Source organism: Culex quinquefasciatus, chromosome 3, assembly GCF_015732765.1.
Source record: "Culex quinquefasciatus strain JHB chromosome 3, VPISU_Cqui_1.0_pri_paternal, whole genome shotgun sequence".
Lineage (NCBI taxonomy): Eukaryota > Metazoa > Arthropoda > Insecta > Diptera > Culicidae > Culex > Culex quinquefasciatus.
The window spans coordinates 196,050,526-196,066,815 of NC_051863.1; the positions used below are offsets into that span (position 1 = coordinate 196,050,526).

Genomic DNA, 16,290 nt, shown 5'->3' on the forward strand with positions numbered 1-16,290 from the left:
TGTCAAAAGATCCGTAGTTCCTCGATTCGCAACAATGGTCGATACAACCATAATCCGAAAACCGTTAGTTCAACAGATCAACGAATTTTGTCCGATATCATTACATTATTGATTGATCGAGACTCTATGAACAATTTGACATAAACGAATGCCTAGTATTCTACATCAATCAAAGTTTAATGACAGCATTACTCTAACTTAACAATTGCAACTAAATTTATCATCAAATAGATTTGGAAAGCATACAGATTTATTTTAAATGCTAATGCTAAGCAACAAATCAATTGTACTATCCTAAAGTCCCACCTAAATCCCACATTGTGATAGTGAAAAAGTCACAGAAGCAGCGGTGTCTTGTGCAATTGTGATATTTTCACTATCGGAGAACTACCTAGTTCACGAAGACAGCTTATCGGTCAACGCTTAAGCCCTGGGGCTGCGACAAAGCGAGTTCTCGTAGCATGAAGTGGTGTCCATAGTGCTTATAAAAAAGAATGTATACCCAAATTTTAACTAATGCACTAGGATCAAATCATGCCCCTTGACTTTACAAGGCCCAGGGGAAATTTGGTTTATTGGACCTTTTCAAAAAAAAACTCCAGATTTGATGTTTAGTTTCTGTATTTACAAAAAATTTCTATATTTGGATTTTTTTAAATAATTAATTGAGAATTTTTGTTTTCGGTGGAATTGACTTTTTTATAGAAAGTTTTTTGTTTGAAATCGTTCTTTAGATAAGAAATGCCTATTATTTGAGCATTCTGGAAAAGTCTGGAAAAATCGGGAAAAAATCGGGAATTTGAAAATGGAATTTGAGTGGTCACCCTGGTAGTAACAGTTCAATAGGGCGATTCTGAGATTGGAAACAAGCAATCTATCCCTTTTGCTCAAGTGAAAGTTAATGTCAAGTTAGTAAGAGGGGATAGACTGCTTGTTTACAATCGCAGATTCGCCCTATTGAACTGTTACTACGGAAATGATAAATTAAAATAAGGCAAATACAAAATTTTATTCAAACTCCCACATTTAAAAATTCATTACGTATAAATTAGAAAATTTAACCTCAAAATTAAATCAAAGTTCTTCTCATCTACCTTGACCGAGGAACCAAAACTAAAAAAAATCAAGCCATTGTTTCCATTTTTTTTTAAGAAAGCAGGTTCAATCATTTGTTTAAAAATGTATAAACTGAGCAATTCTTCACCAAACCCGGAAATGGATTTTACTTATATTTTTTTCATTTGGCTCAAACTTTTTGGGGGCCTTCTCAATGGATAATGAAGCCATTTTGTGTCATGAAAAAAATAAAAGTTTCCATTCCATAAAATTTTAGCAGCTGTTCATACAAAGATGATACGTAAATATTCGAAAATCTGTTAATTTTCAAGGAAGTTTATGATTGATTTGGTGTCTTAAGTAAAGTTGTAGGTATGGAGCACCGGATGGAAATGCTGCATTCATGAGGACTATTCAGAAAAAACAGGTACACGAAAAAATTGGTTATTTTTAATGAACTTTTAATTTGGGAATTTGGGACCAATTCAAATGGTCTAAATCTCAAAAACCAAAAATTCAATAAGTAACAAAAAAATCTGAAAATTAATGATTTAGAAAATCAAAAATTTTGCGAAACTTCCTTTTGTAAAAGTTTCAAAATAAAAAAAAACTCATTATTGCGGCTCTCAGGATTATAAATTATGATTCTGCTGGGATTTATTGTGAAGGCAGACAAAAATCAAAATACAAGCGCAACCTGTCAAGGCCTGTTGCGCCACAGGCTGATGTACACGCTTACGACAAACCACTCAATTTATGTACGGCGCAACAGATTTTTTCGCGCAACAGAAGAGATGCGCACTTCGGTTTGGTGGTTGCGGGTGGATTGTTTCAGTTCCATTTGAAAAATGAAACAGCTAGAACAAAGTAGAGACGCGTTGCAAGTAATCTAAGAAATACATTGTAGAAAAAAGCTAAAACTGCTCGAATGGAAATGCTCCATTAAGCTTGCTAAGGAACCTCTGCGTTTTCCGCAGTGCGGAATACGATCGCAGCAGAATAATCAATGGAGCACCCGCAGTCAAGCAGTTTTTGACAGTTCGCTCCATAAGAAATACATTGTAGAAAAAAGCAAAAACTGCTCGAATGGAAGTGCTCCATTATAAGAGCCGCAATAATAAATAAAAAAAAAAAACAGGAATTTAAAGAAAATCAAAAATTATAATATTTCTTAAATTTATAAACTTAAAAATGTCAAAATTCATAAATTCAAGAATTTAAAAAAGGAGCATTTTAAAACCTAAATGTTAAATTTTTTAAAACTACAAAAATTTGGAAATTCAAAAACTGAAAAATATTGAGAATGCAAAAATTTATCAATTAAAAATGTCTAAAGTTCCAAAACCAAAAAGTGAATAATTTTAAAAAAATGAAAATTTTGATTGAGAAATTCAAAATATTCTGTAAAATTCCGTCGGACTTAAACAACTCAAGAATTGTAGATTTTGTTTTAATATTTTGAATTTTTGATCAGGCCAATTTAAGTGTGACGTAGTTACTACATGGATGACGAATTTCACTGATCAAATTTCAACAATAACAAGTTTAAATAAGGAAAATTTCAGACTTTCACACGAGTTTACTAAGTTTTAACAGAGGTGGGTTACATTGATAGAAACTATTTATTATTGAATAATGCATCGTCATAAAATCCCCGACTCTTCATATCTCGACTAGAATATCTAAAACTCGAAAATCACTGTTCATTGATTATTGTTTGTAATTACCTCATAGTATTGGTTCAAATAGGAATTATTTTATATTAAACGTTAATTTCGTTTACGCGACATATTTTTTTTTTCGATGTAATGCTTTACTAAGTATTAGGAAGTAATAGTAAAATGTGCTTAAAAAGTGCTTTCTCATTAAAGATTCACAGGTGGTGGTGCCGCACTTGCTTATTACAATAAGTTCGATTACAGTTACATAAACTGAATGTTCAGCTCAAACGGGTAGTCCTCGGCGTGTTTTCCTTGGCGGAAAATTTGCGAATGCTGCCACATCTTGCCTCCGGAAAGCCGCGCCTGAATCGTGAATTTGCCCGACCCGACCAAACTTTCTAGATTGGTGGTGGGCTTGCCTGGGAAAATTAAAAGCATTATGTTTTGTTGTTTTATTAGACCATTAATCCCTTACCTTCATCGGTAAAATAAACCAGCTCCACCTTTGCGCCCTCATAAACCATCGAGTCAAGCTTAAGTTTGATATCTCGAACTCGCATGCCTTGGATAGAAAAATCAAACTTCCAGCAGACGCTGCCTCGCTCGGTGCCCTCGGTCCGTGCCAAGTAAACCATCTTCCAATCGTGCTCCTCCTTTCTGAAAACGTTTTCGCTAGTGTACTGACGGCTCTGCCAATCCTTGGCACTTTCCAGCACCTCAACTCCGGTCGATTCTTTCAAAAATCGCTCATAAGTGTCCTTTGCGCAGGAGTAGCGCACGTTGAATTGCTTTGCACGAATTTCCTGTTCGTTCGGAATGAAGATGTAAAATGTGTTGAGCTTCTGCTCGCCACGCTGCAGCCGCCAGTCCATACTTCCAGAACTGCGTCCTTCTAGTTCGGCTTGCGAAGGAGCTCGTGTCGCCAGCAAATCCAGACACTCCCAAAGCGTCCGCTTGCGCAGATAGGCCTTTCTTGGTTCGGACAGCTTGCCGCGACGTTTCGCTCTCAGCTTAAGGATCGTGTCCAGCAGTTCACTTTCGGAACAAGTTCGACGACTTTTCAGCACCTTCTGGTGATCGTTGGAGTATCGCCACGTCACATCTGTAACATCTTCCTTGGAGAAGGCGAACACATAGGAAATCTCTTTCTTCCAACCGTGCTCGTACATCAACGGAGAATCGATAGCGTTTTCACACGGGTCAACGTGAATCCACCGTCCCTGGCGAGCCGAGTAGACCTCTGTCCACACGTGATCGCCAGTAGAGAATACAAAACGAGCTTCGTAGCCTAACGCTCGGCACAGAAAGGTGAAGCAGTTGGCCCATTCCCCGCAACGTCCGCACCGAGTGTGCAACAGTTTCTCGACGTCGTTGTATCGATAGAATCTTCTCAGTTCATTACAGCACTTGTAGACCTCAACTCGAACGCCGTCCTCGACTCGACTATCCACCTGTTGGGTCTTTTCGTTGCCACAAACCGTACAAGGTAAAGCGTTAACCCAACGAAAGAAGTCTGCCTTGAACCAGCCGACTAGTTCTTCAAGGATCAAATCCTCCAACCACGGCTCCTCTCCGTCGAACGTGCCAGCCTTGACCAGCTTCTGCACCTGCCGAAGCTTCTCCTTGGCTCGTGTCTTCAAAGTTTCCAGTGGAACCAAATTTCTTCCGCTCTCCAGCAATTCCTCATCCTCGTACTGCATGACTTGGTCCGAAAGCAGTTCCAACTGTTGCAACAAAGCATTCCTCGCACACACGATCTTCGGGAAGGCAATACGTTTCTGGAAAGCACTCCCGGCCCGAATCGTGGGCCTCGGCACGCTAATAACCCGCTCCTTGGCCTCCAGCTGGACGTCCTTCGAAGTGGACGGTTTCGCAGCGCCGGGATTTTTACATAACTCCATTCGTTCGGCTATAAAGTCCCGATATTTTCGTAGCTTGGCAATAACCACATTAGAAGGCAGCGACAGCGTCCCGTTTGCTTCAACGTAGCCAATCTCCAACATAAGCTGTTTCATTCCACTGCAAGCAAGCAATTTTTCCTTAATGGTTTTATTCTCCAGGCGCACTGTCCGAAACTTCCCATTTTGAGGGTCTCGAATTATGTTGTCCAGAAGTCGCAGAAGAGTTTCCGCTCCGGTCAAGAAACTATCCCGTCCGTTGGACCGTTCTAGTGCAATCACCAGCGATTCATTCAGGGTGGTCATTTTGCGTTACTCAATCACTCAACCTTTATTTCTGATTCGCTAAGATTGCTGAATTGAGGCCACGACGCTGGAGATCACGATTTTCGTAACAAACTGCTGCACTTTTTCAAACGGTGGCCAATGATTTTGCTGACACGGCTCTCGAGAATGACTAAGCAGCAAAACAAAACAAAACACGAAGGATGATACCTCAAAAACAGACGTCAAACCGTCGAACGGGCTTCCAAAACAAATCAAACTCCGACACTACTGCCACTAGGGAACAGTAACCATTATTGGATTGGTCCAAAATCATTGCTGATTTTTTGACAAGCTTCCGAAAAACGTTGCAATTAAAAAAAACATGTTCAGTAATTATTCTTGGTGCATCCGTATACGCCGTCATCATCATTTTTATCAGATAGTGTTACGTCATCTGGCGACGTAGCCTCCGTTACAAACCGCCGAACTCTTCGCCCGAGGTTCCAGAAAAATACGACGCAGCTCTAAAGTGTTCGGCCACACCCAGTACCACCGGAGGGATCGTTATCAAACGCATCGGCAATAGCGAAAGAAGAGAAATAGTAGGAATAAGAAGTGATCTTGAACTTGAAATGAGTAGGCCTTTGTAATAGCTTCTATTGTATCTCCAAAGTACTACACCGAGGACGCGCTGTTAAAAGCTGGACTAAGATCGTAGAATATTGTGCATGCCAGTGACCTAAATTTACGATCGCAGGTGAAAAAAGCATACTATATGTTGTACACGCTGCGGTACTTATATTTTTGACCCCCATTCTAGCCCTACTGCGCGTTGTACCCCAGAACAAATTGTGCGCCACGCTAATATGATCCCCGTAGATCGAGCGCAATAATTAGGTAACGATTAGGCTAGATTTGTTGATTTTTGCGCCCTCACACTTATACTATCGTCCTCGTAGAAATTGAATTCCCTCGTGCGAGGCATCCCAGCCGATGAACGGCTTAGAAAAGTATAAATATTAAGGTAATTTCTCTAAATTCAATCCCTAAACAAGAGCTACATGCAAATCTATTGTTCTAACAGTAAGCCACAACCTTGCTGTTGGACCTACCGTCAGTGCATGCATTCCGGCCGTTGAACGGTTATAAAGGGCATAAACGTAAGTTCGTTCAAACTTTTCCCTAATGCTGGATTGATCAACTGAATTTGTATTTGTAGGGAAAATTTAATCACGTCAGAATAAACGGATTCAAATTTGTGGAAAACTCTGTTACTTGACCACTTCTCGTAACATTTTAAATTTTCCGTTTAACTAAACCGGAATGTCTGACAAAGGCGGGCCGGAGAAACCCGGCGCGATATGTGGCAAATGCGACAAAATGGGTTGGAAGCGGATGGTGAAATGCGCGAAATGCAGACTCTGGTATCACTATGAATGCGTGCGTGTGACTTCTGGAGTGCTCGACGCCCCCTGGGTTTGCAATGACTGCCTTAGAAGATCTATCGAGGAAAGCAATGAAGTCCTTGAACTGCATCTGCGTGAGGAACGGCGGAAGGTGTATCGCAGCCTACAGCAGAAACTAGAAAAGCAGTGGCGTGAACAAAACCCTGGAACTGATCACACGCAGTCTGAGAACGTTGAGTACGTTAAGTTTGGGAATACCGTCATCCAAATTGAGCGACGTGGTGGAATTCCTCTGGCTACATCCAGTCCTTCTGCCGGTGCGGAACCAGCAATGAAACCCGGTCAGTCCGGAACACTTCAGCGCCTCCGTGAACTGGAAGAAGCAAACAGGAAGCTACGTAGACAGATAGAATTGGCCCAACAATCGGAAACATCAGGAGGATTCACTTCCCACACGGAACCGGCGGAATCACTGTACGAATATCCGCTGCCCAGCTCAAGACTAGAACGTATCCTTGACCCAACAAAGATCAATCCAACCGGATTTCTGAGTCCTGTCGTTGAGAGAACAGAATCTTCCCACCACGGGATCTGAAGCTGAAAGCGCTAGCGGAAAGGCAGGCGCTAGAGAAGAAGCAGCTTGAAGAAAGACAAGCACTGGAGCAAGAACTTCTCGACCAACAAGACCTTGACGAAGACTTGCGATCTGTACGAACACGCAGCAGTGATCACCACTCGTCCGGATCAAACTTCTTGAATGTCAGCAAATGGCTAGATGAACTGCAAATCTCTCTCAACCCTGTGCCAGCCGCGAGCGAAACCCCCTCCGGAAGCATGCCAACTCCCCGCGGAAACAGATCTTTGCCCGCGCTGTCTTCTATTAGTGACCGGCGAGGTTCACCTACACCTCCTCCAAAGCCTCAAGATCTATCGAGCGGCTCGCGATTGACCAGCAGTCAAATAGCTGCCCGCCATATTGTGAAGGACTTGCCAAGGTTTGGCGGAAACCCGGAAGACTGGCCACGGTTCATAGCCGCGTACGAACGAACAAAGAAGATGTGTGGATTCGAGAATGATGAACTCCTGGATCGACTGGAACGTTGCCTGTACGATAAAGCACAACTTGCGGTCCAGAACCTATTGCTACATCCCAACAAGGTTCCGTTGATCATTGAGCGCTTGAGGACCCTTTACGGGAATCCAGAGATCATTGTGGAGACGATGGTACAGCGAGTCCGAATGATGCCCCGACCAAAAGCGGACCGAATGGACACGATAATCGATTTCGGAATTGCAGTACAAAACCTTTGTGCTACCATGGAGGCTTGTCAGATGGATGAGTGCTTATACAACGTGGCTCTGCTACAAGAGCTCGTCGAGTACCTGCCGCCGTCCATTAAGGTTAACTGGGCGCTGCACCGGCAGGGCAAGTTAAAGGTGTCTCTGGGCGACTTCGGAGACTGGCTTGGTAACCTGGTCGAAGCTCTAAGTAAGGTGACAAGACCGCAACCTACGGTAAAAGGCCACGGTGTCCACCGGGATCGTAACAATGAGCACGTCCATGTTCACTCCAATACCCTGGACGACCAAACAGTTCACGAAACCTGCCTCGCATGCGGAAGCGACTGTCAATCGCTGGACAAATGTGCCAAATTCCTAAAAATGTCACCCAAACATCGATGGGAACAAATTAGGGAAAAAAGCATTTGTCGCAAGTGCCTAAAAAGACATTTTAAACCTTGCGACACGAAAGTTCCGTGTGGTAAGAACAGCTGCAAATTCCTGCACCATGAACTTCTCCATGACAGCAGCAAGCACAAGTTACCTGAGGATCTGAAAGCAACGAACGTTCAGTCGCAGGAGGAGTGTAATGCGCATCACTGCTGCCTCGGATCTGTTCTATTCAAGTACGCAAAGGTCACCATCCACGGCAAGGGAAAGTCCATCACCACCTACGCATTCCTCGACAGCGGCTCGACTTGCTCACTGATGGAACACAGCCTCTGGAAAGAACTTGGACTTGAAGGAGAGCAGTACCCACTATGCATTGGATGGACAGCAGGACAAGGTCGATACGAGGCCGGCTCGGTCAAGTGCGCGGTGGACATCTCGAGTATCCACAGTGGACATCGAAACCGATTGAAGAAACTTCACACGGTCGAAAGCCTACAGCTGCCGGCGCAGACTATGAACATTGACGATCTCTCGCAACACTACCGGCATCTTTCGAACCTGCCGATCGACTCCTACGAAAACGTTCGCCCCAGAATCCTCTTGGGGATGGACAATGCGTTCCTAGACCACCCAATCGAAGCACGAGAAGGAGGGGAGAACCAACCGGTCGCTGCGCTTACCCGTCTAGGATGGGTCGTTTACGGGCCTTGCTCGGTTGAAGAAAACTCCAAGAAAAACCATCACCAAGAATTCAACTACCACATATGCCAATGTGACACGATGTTTGCTGAGATGAAGCAGTACTTTATGCTGGACAGTCTTGGAATCCAAACGCCCAGCAAACCGCTGATGTCCAAGGACGACGAACGGGCGATGGAGCTGCTGAGATCGCAGACAGTTCGAGAAGGAAACCGGTACCGAACTGGTCTTTTGTGGAAGTTCGATGAAGTGAAGCTACCCGACTCGCGAGCTATGGCGCTGAACCGACTGCGCTGCCTAGAGAAGCGCATGATTCGAGAGCCGGAACTTGCTACGGCGCTGCAGGCTAAAATCGAAGACTACGAGCAGAAGGGTTATATAAGGAAGCTAACCGATGAAGAGGAGCGAGCACATCGTGATCGCGTGTGGTATTTGCCAATATTTGTGGTAACAAACCCAAACAAGCCGGGAAAACTACGCATCGTATGGGACGCGGCTGCAACCGTCCGTGGCGCATCGCTTAACTCCTTTCTGCTGAAAGGCCCTGACCAGCTTGCGCCGATGGTCAATGTCCTGTACCGCTTTCGGGAGTACCGCACTGCTGTGACAGGTGACATCCGTGAGATGTTCCACCAAGTTGGTGTACACCCTGAAGACCAGCATTGCCAGCGATTCCTGTGGAACAACGGGCGCCCCGGATCAACCCCTTCGATCTACGTTATGCAGGTGATGACGTTCGGCGCGACCTGCTCCCCAAGCTGCGCACAATTTGTCAAAAACACCAATGCCGAGCGCTTCAACGAGGACCATCCGGCAGCGGTAAACGCAATCATCAATGACCACTACGTGGATGATATGCTAAGCAGCGTTGAAACGGAGCAAGAGGCAATCGAGCTGGCGACTAGCGTCCGAGATATCCACGCGCAGGGAGGATTCGAAATACGAGGTTGGAGATCAAATTCGTCTTCAGTTCTCGAAGCACTCAGTGCGGAGCAGTTGAACGAGAAGAATTTAAACGTCATCGCGCAGTTTTCAACCGAAAAGGTGTTGGGAATGTGGTGGGACTCCTGCACCGATACATTTACGTTCAAACTGCCGACCAAGCCCGACAAGGAACTGTTGAACGGGTCTCGTGTACCGACCAAGAAAGAGGTTGTAAGCGTGCTGATGAGCATCTTCGATCCTCTTGGGCTTCTGGCCAACGTGCTGATGTTCCTGAAAGTTCTCATTCAAGAGATTTGGCGCTCAAAGGTCGGGTGGGAAGATCCGATAACAGCGACACAGTTCGAAAAGTGGCTTACATGGCTGAAAGTCATCGAACAGGTAGAAAACGTAACGGTGCCGAGATGTTACCGCCAAATAACTTCGAGCTCGTCGAAAACCAATGTGCAGCTGCACATGTTCGTAGACGCTGGCGTGCAAGGTTGCGCGACGGTCGGCTACCTGCGGTTCGAAGAGGCTGATCGCATCGAATGTGCATTTGTCGCTGGAAAGACTAAAGTTGCCCCAAACAAGCTAACGTCGATACCACGACTTGAAATAGACGCTGGAACCATGGGAGTGCGCCTCGCACAGAAGATAATGGAAGCCCTTCGCATCGTGATACACCAACGGTTCTTTTGGACCGATGCTCGAGATGTCCTGTGCTGGCTGCATTCCGACCATCGCCAGTACACCCAATTCGTCGGTTTCCGTGTTGCCGAAATACTGGAAAAGTCGGACCTGTCCGAATGGAACTATTGCCCCAGTAAGCTTAATCCAGCAGACGATGGAACCAAGTGGACCAAAACACCAGATCTGTCGAAAAAGAGCCGCTGGATGCACGCATTATGCTTCATTCAAGAAAAGACATCAAACTGGCCAGAGAAGCTTACTCACATCGGAACGACACAGTTAGAACTTAAGCACTCGGTGGGACTGCACTGTGCGACAGCTCAAGTCATCAGATGGGAGAATTTCTCAACCTGGAAACGGCTACTTCGACACACCGCTTTGTGCAAGCGCTTCGTTCGGAACTCTAAAGCTTCAACGGACAAACAATTACGCACAACTGGCGAAATCACCCAAGAAGAACTGCAAGCAGCGGAAGCATACCTGCATCGACAAGCTCAGGAGGCAGAGTACCTGGAAGAGATAGCCATTCTCACCAAAGCAGCAAACTGTGATGAACCAGACAGGTACCACATCCCTAAAAGCAGCTCGCTCTTCAAGTTATCGCCGCACCTGGACGAACGTGGCGTGCTGCGTATGTCTGGTAGAGCGGGTGCTTGCGAGTTTATCGAACCAGAAGTCAGCTGCCCAGTCATCCTCCCACGAAACCATCATATAACTGTGCTCACCGTACGGTCGATGCACTTTCGCTATCATCACACCAGCAACGAAACCGTCGTAAACGAGCTCCGACAGCGATACAGAATTCCACATTTGCGCCGGGTCTGTTCCCAGGTCCGATGGTCCTGCCAGGATTGCAAAAACCGCAGTGCCCGCCCTGCTGCTCCGCTCATGGCCGATCTACCACAGGCAAGGCTTGCCGGTTTCTCGAGACCGTTCTCATACACCGGGGTGGACTACTTTGGTCCCATGTGCGTCGCCGTGGGTCGCCGCGTAGAGAAGCGCTGGGGCGTGCTCTTGACCTGCCTGGTAACGCGAGCAGTACATATTGAGATCGCGCACTCTCTAAACACCGACTCTTGTATAATGGCCATCCGCAACTTCGCTGCACTGCGCGGAACGCCTCTCGAGCTGTTTAGTGATCAAGGCACTAACTTCATCGGATCAGACCGCGAGCTAAGAGAGGCGCTCCAGAAAATCGACAACGACAAGCTGTTCAAGGAGTTCACAACACCCAATACGAAGTGGACATTTAACCCACCCAGCTCCCCACACATGGGTGGAAGCTGGGAGAGAATGGTGCAATCCGTCAAGAAGATACTGACCCAACTCAAGCTACCCCGCAACCCAACCGATGAAGTACTTCGCAACACGCTCCTTGAGATCGCTAACGTCATCAATTCGCGACCCCTAACATACATCCCTATTGATGACGAGAACTCTCCCGCACTGACTCCAAACCATTTTCTGCTCGGCTCCTCAAGCGGCAGTAAACCGCTGATGCCATTCAGCGACGACATCGCTACGCTCAGAAACAACTGGAAGGCCTCTCAATTGTACGCAAACATTTTCTGGAAAAGATGGGTGAAGGAGTATCTTCCAACAATCTGTCGCCGAACGAAATGGCATCAACCTGTGCGGCCGATACAAGTCGGCGATGTCGTCGTCGTAGTTGACCCGGACCTGCCTCGCAACTGCTGGCCCATGGGGCGAGTGGTATCAACGAACACAAACAACAAGGACGGGCAAGTTCGCAGCGCTGTTGTTAGGTCTAATGGCCGGTACTACGAAAGACCAGTGGTGAAGCTCGCGGTTCTAGACGTCGGTATCAACACTAGTAAGCTGGACAACGATTCCAGCGTACTCGGGGGGACTGTTACGTCATCTGGCGACGTAGCCTCCGTTACAAACCGCCGAACTCTTCGCCCGAGGTTCCAGAAAAATACGACGCAGCTCTAAAGTGTTCGGCCACACCCAGTACCACCGGAGGGATCGTTATCAAACGCATCGGCAATAGCGAAAGAAGAGAAATAGTAGGAATAAGAAGTGATCTTGAACTTGAAATGAGTAGGCCTTTGTAATAGCTTCTATTGTATCTCCAAAGTACTACACCGAGGACGCGCTGTTAAAAGCTGGACTAAGATCGTAGAATATTGTGCATGCCAGTGACCTAAATTTACGATCGCAGGTGAAAAAAAGCATACTATATGTTGTACACGCTGCGGTACTTATATTTTTGACCCCCCATTCTAGCCCTACTGCGCGTTGTACCCCAGAACAAATTGTGCGCCACGCTAATATGATCCCCGTAGATCGAGCGCAATAATTAGGTAACGATTAGGCTAGATTTGTTGATTTTTGCGCCCTCACACTTATACTATCGTCCTCGTAGAAATTGAATTCCCCTCGTGCGAGGCATCCCAGCCGATGAACGGCTTAGAAAAGTATAAATATTAAGGTAATTTCTCTAAATTCAATCCCTAAACAAGAGCTACATGCAAATCTATTGTTCTAACAGTAAGCCACAACCTTGCTGTTGGACCTACCGTCAGTGCATGCATTCCGGCCGTTGAACGGTTATAAAGGGCATAAACGTAAGTTCGTTCAAACTTTTCCCTAATGCTGGATTGATCAACTGAATTTGTATTTGTAGGGAAAATTTAATCACGTCAGAATAAACGGATTCAAATTTGTGGAAAACTCTGTTACTTGACCACTTCTCGTAACAGATAGCATTTTGGAGTACACTCTACTTTACTATGTCACATCTAATATCAAGTACCACTATATTTGTTTTGCTAAACTTATAAGTTGAATAATCTGAAAAATAATAATATAAAAAAAAAGTAAATATTATTTAATATAAGAATTGTTTATTCTCGGTTCGCCCCGGTATAATAGCGATGTATTCATTTGCATTTTGTCCCTTTTTTAATACATACGAGCAAACGCGTCGATGTATTTTATATACATAAAAACCAAAATTTATACAAACCTAAGCGTATACTAATCCATGGATTGAGTGGACTTTTATACAGCCCACTGAGAATTTTGGCTCGAGCCTCGACTCGAGCCTCGACTCGATCTCGAGCCAGATAGACTCGAGGCTCGAGCCAAAATTCTCAGTGGGAGGCGTCATTTTCGACCGACCTTCTAACTCCGACAAACCTAAATCAACTGCACAAAAAGGATATGTCGATGAAAATTAAACAAAAACGAAGTGTCAAAGTAATGTGGCAGAAGTCTTTTTCCAGTGCAAGAGCAATAACAGCATAAAAACAAAAGTGTAAAAAATTATAAATTTCCTCAAATAAATAGATTTAGTAATTTTAAGTAACTAAGTTCCCGAGGTCTAGCATCAATCAAATCAAAACAATTTTTTTGCTATTGTGGTATGTAATCACACTCTACAAATTGCTCTTGGTTAACTATTTGTATGAATTTTGCAGATCCTCTGACACAACTCACGATGCTTGGTGGTAAATACAGCGAGCCACCAGAGGCCGCCCGAAATCGACCAAATCCTGTGGTAATGTCCATGATGGTGCCACCGCCCCCGCTATATCCAGCACCTTCCTTGGTTACAACCCCGACAACAGTAGTCCCGTCCACGGCTGTCCGTCGACCACCGAATGACTCATCATCTGCTGAAGATGGATCCACCACCTCGTCCACGACGCTTCAGTACCAGTGTCAACTGTGTTTAAAGTGCTTCGCTAGTGTGGCCACCCTAACGGCTCACTTGAGCACACACGAACAAGACTACCGGCACGCAAGCTCCGGCTATAATGGACAACAGCTGGTGGCCTCAGGTGCCGTCATCAAGTCAGAGCCGCAACCCTTCCAATTGCTGTCGCCTCCGATTTACCCAGGATTTCAGGTGGCATCCGGTTCCGGAACTACGACTGGTCAGGCGTGTCAAATTTGTCAGAAGATCTTCAGCACGGGTGACCAGTTCCAGGCCCACATGAAAATCCACGAGAACGAGTTTCGTAACCGGGCTCTGTACCAGGCCGGAAGTGTCCAGCAGCAGCAGATACAGGTGAAGGAACAAGAGCCGGAAGAGGCTGGCGATGGAAATCCAGTTGACTGCATTATGTGTCATAAGAAGTTTCCAACGGCGGCTTCGTTAGCGATTCATTTGCGTGAGCACAGAGAAGTCAAGAAACCTTACAATTGCTCTGTTTGTGGCAAAGGTTTTATACAGTCAAACAATTTATCGACGCATATGAAAATTCACTCAGGATCTAAACCGTATAAATGTGAAATATGTTTGAAGCAATTTAGCCAATCAAATAATTTGAAGACACACATTCGCACCCATACGAACGAACGTCCATTCGCATGTCCAATTTGCGAAAAAAGATTTAATCAGAAGAACAATCTGACTACACACATGCGAACCCATTCGCTAATCTGCAAGGTCTGCCAGGCCCAGTTCAATCACCCAACAGAACTGACCAAACATGTACGCGTTTGCTACGCAGACCTCAAGCCGAACATTTGTACGGTGTGCAACAAAGTGTTTATAAACAACGAAGAACTAACCGAACACACGAACAAGCAGCACAACCAGGTCAAACCACATCGCTGTCAAATATGTTTAAAAACCTTCACCCAGTCCAACAATCTCAAAACGCACATGAAAACTCACATCTTCATGGATCCATTCAAATGTCACTTTTGTTCGAGGTCCTTCCAGAACGAGGAAGAATTCGCTCGCCACTCGCTGGTCCATTCATCGCCAAAACCATTCAGCTGTCCGTATTGCAACAAGCAGTTTATCCAATCCAACAACCTTAAAACACACGTCCGTACGCATACAGGCGAAAAGCCGTACAAATGTTTCGTGTGCGATCGTCTTTTCAACCAGAAAAACAACCTCAACACACACCTACGAATTCATCAGGGACTCAAACCCTACCAGTGCACAATATGCCAGAAGCGGTTCAACCAGTCCAACAATCTCAACAAGCACATTTATAAAGTTCACTGTCACGATAAGATACCCGGAGTTCCTCAGCAGCAACAACAGCCGCCACCACCGGTCAACGGTCCTATCGATGGACTTGGAACCGTTGCTCAGAGTTGACTGATACGATAGCGATGTGAACAGGTGCCTGCACAATGCTGATGTAAAATAAAGAAAACACTGAAATATATGTAAATACTATTCACTAATTCTAATTGCTGTTATTTTTTACCTTGCAAAACCGCAACAGCTTTGCCAAAAACGCGAATTGTTGCGAATTTTGATTTTTTACCGTACGTGACATGACTTCACGCTTCATGCTGTAGTTAAACGCTGTGCATGACTCCGATTAAATTACAAGTGCACATTTTGAGCACTCATACCAATCGTCACTGCAGTTCAATTTCAGCCATTCAGTAGGAAAAATGGCAAAATTTATATTGTTCTTAATACCACTATTACTACAAGGTCAGGCCGATATCTCACCGACCCTTGGCCTAAACCTAACCCGCCCGTACTTGATTCGTGTGTCCAAGTTTATTTGCGTTGAGCAACCGTACAAGAACACGGAAGTGCATATTTGCAACATCAAATTGCACCGGAACAAACCGGCCAGCTTGAATTTGCACTTTACATTTACTAAACCGACTAAAATTATGCATCTGGCTTTTACGATGTTCTATAAGTACACGACTTTCCAGCCTTTCCTCATGCAGTTCGACATAGATTTGTGTCATTACTTTAGCGAGCAAAGGGGCAAAGGTATTAACAAAATCGCCGATTTTGTCATTGATTTTGCGACATCACAGGTCAGTTGGATTGACCGCTGTCCGTACTACGTAAGAAACCCTAAAGTTTATAGTTGTAATACAAAGTCTGTCTAAGCTTTCGTTTTAGGGCCGCTATAATATCACCAATTTTCAGGTAACCCCGGACATTATGCCAAAGTTTTTGCCAGCTGGAGATTATCGCTTGGACGCAAGACATTATGACGAAAGCAATAATACTTGGATGTATTTTCAAATATTCTACAGTGTGCGCGCCAA

At 45.0% G+C, this 16,290-nt stretch overlaps 3 protein-coding genes and 1 long non-coding RNA gene across 4 annotated transcripts; 3 read left to right on the plus strand and 1 right to left on the minus strand.

The window, feature by feature from the left end:
- Window positions 1–2,643: 2,643 nt before the first annotated feature.
- LOC6042789 (peptide-N(4)-(N-acetyl-beta-glucosaminyl)asparagine amidase) lies at window positions 2,644–4,921 on the minus strand. The gene is made up of 2 exons (XM_001870759.2): window positions 3,193–4,921; window positions 2,644–3,136 (listed from the first exon to the last, which is right to left on the minus strand). The coding sequence occupies exons 1-2, from the start codon at window positions 4,919–4,921 to the stop codon at window positions 2,979–2,981; spliced, it is 1,887 nt and encodes a 628-aa protein (XP_001870794.1). The 3' UTR covers window positions 2,644–2,978.
- A 410-nt stretch (window positions 4,922–5,331) lies between these two features.
- On the plus strand, window positions 5,332–5,854 carry LOC119770235. The gene is made up of 3 exons (XR_005278728.1): window positions 5,332–5,639; window positions 5,703–5,779; window positions 5,842–5,854. It is a non-coding gene; the product is annotated as an uncharacterized LOC119770235 (long non-coding RNA).
- Window positions 5,855–6,205: 351 nt separating this feature from the next.
- On the plus strand, window positions 6,206–12,999 carry LOC119769369. Its single transcript, XM_038261418.1, has 6 exons — window positions 6,206–6,797; window positions 6,854–12,460; window positions 12,526–12,602; window positions 12,665–12,730; window positions 12,791–12,866; window positions 12,926–12,999. Exons 1-2 carry the CDS (start codon window positions 6,206–6,208, stop codon window positions 12,229–12,231), a joined length of 5,970 nt encoding a protein of 1,989 aa, XP_038117346.1. The 3' UTR covers window positions 12,232–12,460; window positions 12,526–12,602; window positions 12,665–12,730; window positions 12,791–12,866; window positions 12,926–12,999.
- Window positions 13,000–13,502: 503 nt separating this feature from the next.
- LOC6042790 (zinc finger protein 883) lies at window positions 13,503–15,453 on the plus strand. Its single transcript, XM_038265378.1, has 2 exons — window positions 13,503–13,664; window positions 13,722–15,453. The coding sequence occupies exon 2, from the start codon at window positions 13,742–13,744 to the stop codon at window positions 15,362–15,364; it is 1,623 nt and encodes a 540-aa protein (XP_038121306.1). The 5' UTR covers window positions 13,503–13,664; window positions 13,722–13,741; the 3' UTR covers window positions 15,365–15,453.
- Window positions 15,454–16,290: the final 837 nt, after the last annotated feature.